The sequence below is a fragment of the Xylaria bambusicola genome (genome assembly GCF_022495145.1).
Source record: "Xylaria bambusicola strain CBS 139988 unplaced genomic scaffold F5B22scaffold_33, whole genome shotgun sequence".
NCBI lineage: Eukaryota > Fungi > Ascomycota > Sordariomycetes > Xylariales > Xylariaceae > Xylaria > Xylaria bambusicola.
The window spans coordinates 329,267-332,458 of record NW_025953586.1 but is presented as its reverse complement, the minus strand read 5'-3'; the positions used below and the strand labels follow the sequence as shown (position 1 = coordinate 332,458).

At 56.0% G+C, this 3,192-nt stretch overlaps 1 protein-coding gene across 1 annotated transcript; it reads left to right on the top strand.

The window, feature by feature from the left end:
- Window positions 1–1,920, top strand: F5B22DRAFT_637608 (FMN-dependent 2-nitropropane dioxygenase; the record flags this gene model as incomplete). The annotated part of the gene is made up of 6 exons (XM_047977466.1): window positions 1–139; window positions 391–870; window positions 1,026–1,147; window positions 1,326–1,411; window positions 1,476–1,652; window positions 1,812–1,920. The coding sequence occupies 6 exons, from the start codon at window positions 1–3 to the stop codon at window positions 1,918–1,920; spliced, it is 1,113 nt and encodes a 370-aa protein (XP_047829094.1).
- Between the last annotated feature and the right edge of the window lie 1,272 nt (window positions 1,921–3,192).

Below are 3,192 nucleotides of genomic sequence, written 5' to 3'. Positions count from 1 at the left end.
ATGTCGCCGGCCGCAACGAGACGGTCGCGGATGCAGCAGTGGTTCCCTGGCACCGCCCACCCGCTCATAGTCAGCGCACCCATGGCCGGCATAACGAACCCCAGGCTCGCGAGCGAGGTGGTCCGGGCCAATGGCCTCGGTGTGTACATGTCCAGCCGCCCCGTTTCCCCGTCTGACCTGACCCCCTTGCCTCCCGTTGATTGATCCCAGCCCTCGCCTGCCGCCCGGGCCTTTGTTGCCGACTACTGCCGTTCCAGCCGTCATCGGACGGATGACGACACGTACCAAAGACACGGGCCGAGCCCCCACCCTCCATTCCCTGTGCTCTTCCACACCCCCTCTCCCTCTCTTGGGCCGCGAGATGCTAATACATTCTCCAACGGTGTAAAGGGTTCATTCAAGGTGGTCGAACCTTCAAGCCTGGCTCGTCTTCCCTCGCCCAGCTCGAAGAGCAGCTGACGCTTGCGAGGAGCTTGCTGCCGCGCGAGAGAAACACGGACGAGAGCGACGAGAGCCAACACCCCCTCCCCATCGGTGTTGGTTTCGTTTTGTTTTCGGACTGCGCGGCACCCCACTTCGGCAACACCACGGCGCCTATCCTCGCGCGTCATCGCCCCGCCGCCGTCTGGTTCTTCGCGCCGGACCCGGACAGACCCGAGACCTTGCGAACCGTCATCGAGTCGCTACGCAGCACCGCTGCTACTGTCAACTGGAACCCGCGCGTTGTTGTCCAGGTCGGCACCATGGATGCCGCCCGCGAGGCGGCGGAACTCGGCGCCGACGTCATCGTTGCTCAGGGTATCGAGGCAGGCGGCCATCAGTTCGTTCGGGCTGCCGGAATTGTGAGCTTGGTTCCCGAGGTCAAAGACAGTAAGCTTCTGTTCGGGATTATTGTTTCATTCCTTCTTAGACAGCGTGATTAGCGACTGCTTGACAAATTTGAAGCTGGTCGTCACTTTTAATCTGTCGTGACACCGACGATGTATCACTTAAGACAGCGGATGCTAACCCCGAGCCTGCTCTAGTGGTGCGCAATGAGTTCCCGGACAAGGAAATCGCCGTCTGGGCGGCGGGCGGCATCGCAGATGGACGTGGTGTCGCGGCCGCGCTGGCCCTTGGGGCTGAGGCTGCCGTGATGGGAACGAGGGTATGTCGTGTTTGCCATATGACATCCAGGAGGCAGGTTTCAAGCTGGAGAGGAGACAAGAAGACGATTCGGATCGGACTATTGTCTTTGCTCTACTTTGTTCTACGAGCCTTGTTCCTCTTGCATTGCTTTCAGATATTTAATCTCACCGAAAGATTCGCTAACTCTACTATTGCAGTACATGGTCGCTCCTGAGTCCGACGCCGAAGACTACAAACGGAAGGCCCTGTTGGCGGCTTCCGACGGCGCGACTAGTACAGTAAAGTAAGTCAGAACCCCTAGCAGCCAATTAGACCCGTCTTCTTACATGTCCTCCTGGGGGGAAAAGATCGTATGTCCACGACCACGTACAAGGGAACTTTACCTGGCCAACTCGGTATGATGCTCGCGCCCTCGTACACCGGTCGTACCACGACGCCCAAGCCGGTATGACAATCGAGGAGAATGAATCCCGCTACAGGGCGGCGAAAGAGAAGGGCGATGTGTCCATGATGGTAACTTGGTCGTAAGTACCTCCCAACGATAAGCCTACCCATCCCGCAACCCCTCCCTCCATCCTCCACAATCTGCACCTTGCCTAGTCAGTCCCCTGGCACATGTTGCGTTGCCACATTGCCGACATGCCGCCATCACGTACTGCAGCGATGTGCTTACTCCATTGCAGTGGATCTAGTGTAGGTCTTGTGAAAAGTGCACCTCCCGCCGCTGAGATTACGAGGAAGGTTAGAGAGGAGGCCGTAGAGGTTATTGGCGCGTTAAAGGCGGTGTTATAAGAAAACACTTTTCATCGGCAGGGAATCGATGAATGTAGGTGTGTGAGCGTGTGAGTGTATGTGTGTGTGCGTTGTGTGTGCGTGTGCGTGTCTGCAACGGGAATCAGCCATCTGTGATCTCCACGGCGTGGGTTCCGCTTGGGCCAAGTCATCCAGCGGCCACGGCATTGTGGTGTGGCCTCAAGGCATCCATCCTGAAGCGGGCACTGTGTTCACCCTCGTCGGCACCCGACTACTACTACCAGAGCATCTGTCAAATCATCAGGGCTAATCGCTATCTCTTGTTGGTCACGATGGCACACCTTCTAGAGCAAAGAAGTAGCATGCATAGAATCCAGGGCTGGCTACCGAACGAGTTGGAACTCCCGTTGCAAATGCCATCCATCACTGTTCCGTGCTTATAATTGGCCTGTTCTCGCTCGCTGTTGGTGATTGACCAACAGATTTAGTTGCCTAGGGTGAGTGAGGGGGGGGGCCTCGGGTGATATTAGCCAGCTGTCCGTCACGCCTGGACTTCGGTCATGGTTCTATGTCTGGCATACAAGCAAGGCATTGGTCCCCGTAGTTTCTGCAGAAGGGAACAGATCCTTCTCCACACGCGGGAGATGGCACAGATTGCGGTTTCTATCTGGGGCTGTGGATGGACCCTGTCTTTCTTCTTCCAGGGTCTGGTATGGCCAAAGTCCATGCTAGTCTTGTCCAGAAAAGACACGATGGTAGACCGATCAGGCTCTTGATTGGTGGGATTCCTTTATTGATAGTGGCTTTGACTTCGCTTCGTTCGGCAATTCTAGACTGCGTTGGACTCGATGCTCGTGCGTTGTCTGATGCATATCGAGCTGCCGCTGGTGGTGTGATGGCCGTACGCACTTGGAACTTGACACGGACAACTTGGCTCTCTCCAGGCCGTTGCCGGGAGGGGCGTGGTACGCTATCTATCAGAGGCTACGTGCTAGAGGACTTTCGGGCTCTCGCATAACAAGGTAAGATTTGTAATGCTCTGCCTCTCTTGGCCCTCCATGGCAGGTATCGAGAATCTGGCCTTAGATCTCTCAAAATCTTGCTGGCCACCTAGAAACCCGGGGGATCTATCTGTATATCCCCTCATACTGTCACCTCACGTTCCCGTTGTTCTCCTTTCTAAGCTCCCGCTGTCACCCAGTCCCAATATTCTCGGTAGGGCGTGATACAGTAATTTGCTAATTCGTAGTCGTCTCTAATTCGCGAAAACGTTCGTGACACCAGGGGGGGAGGATACTGTCAATTGTTGTT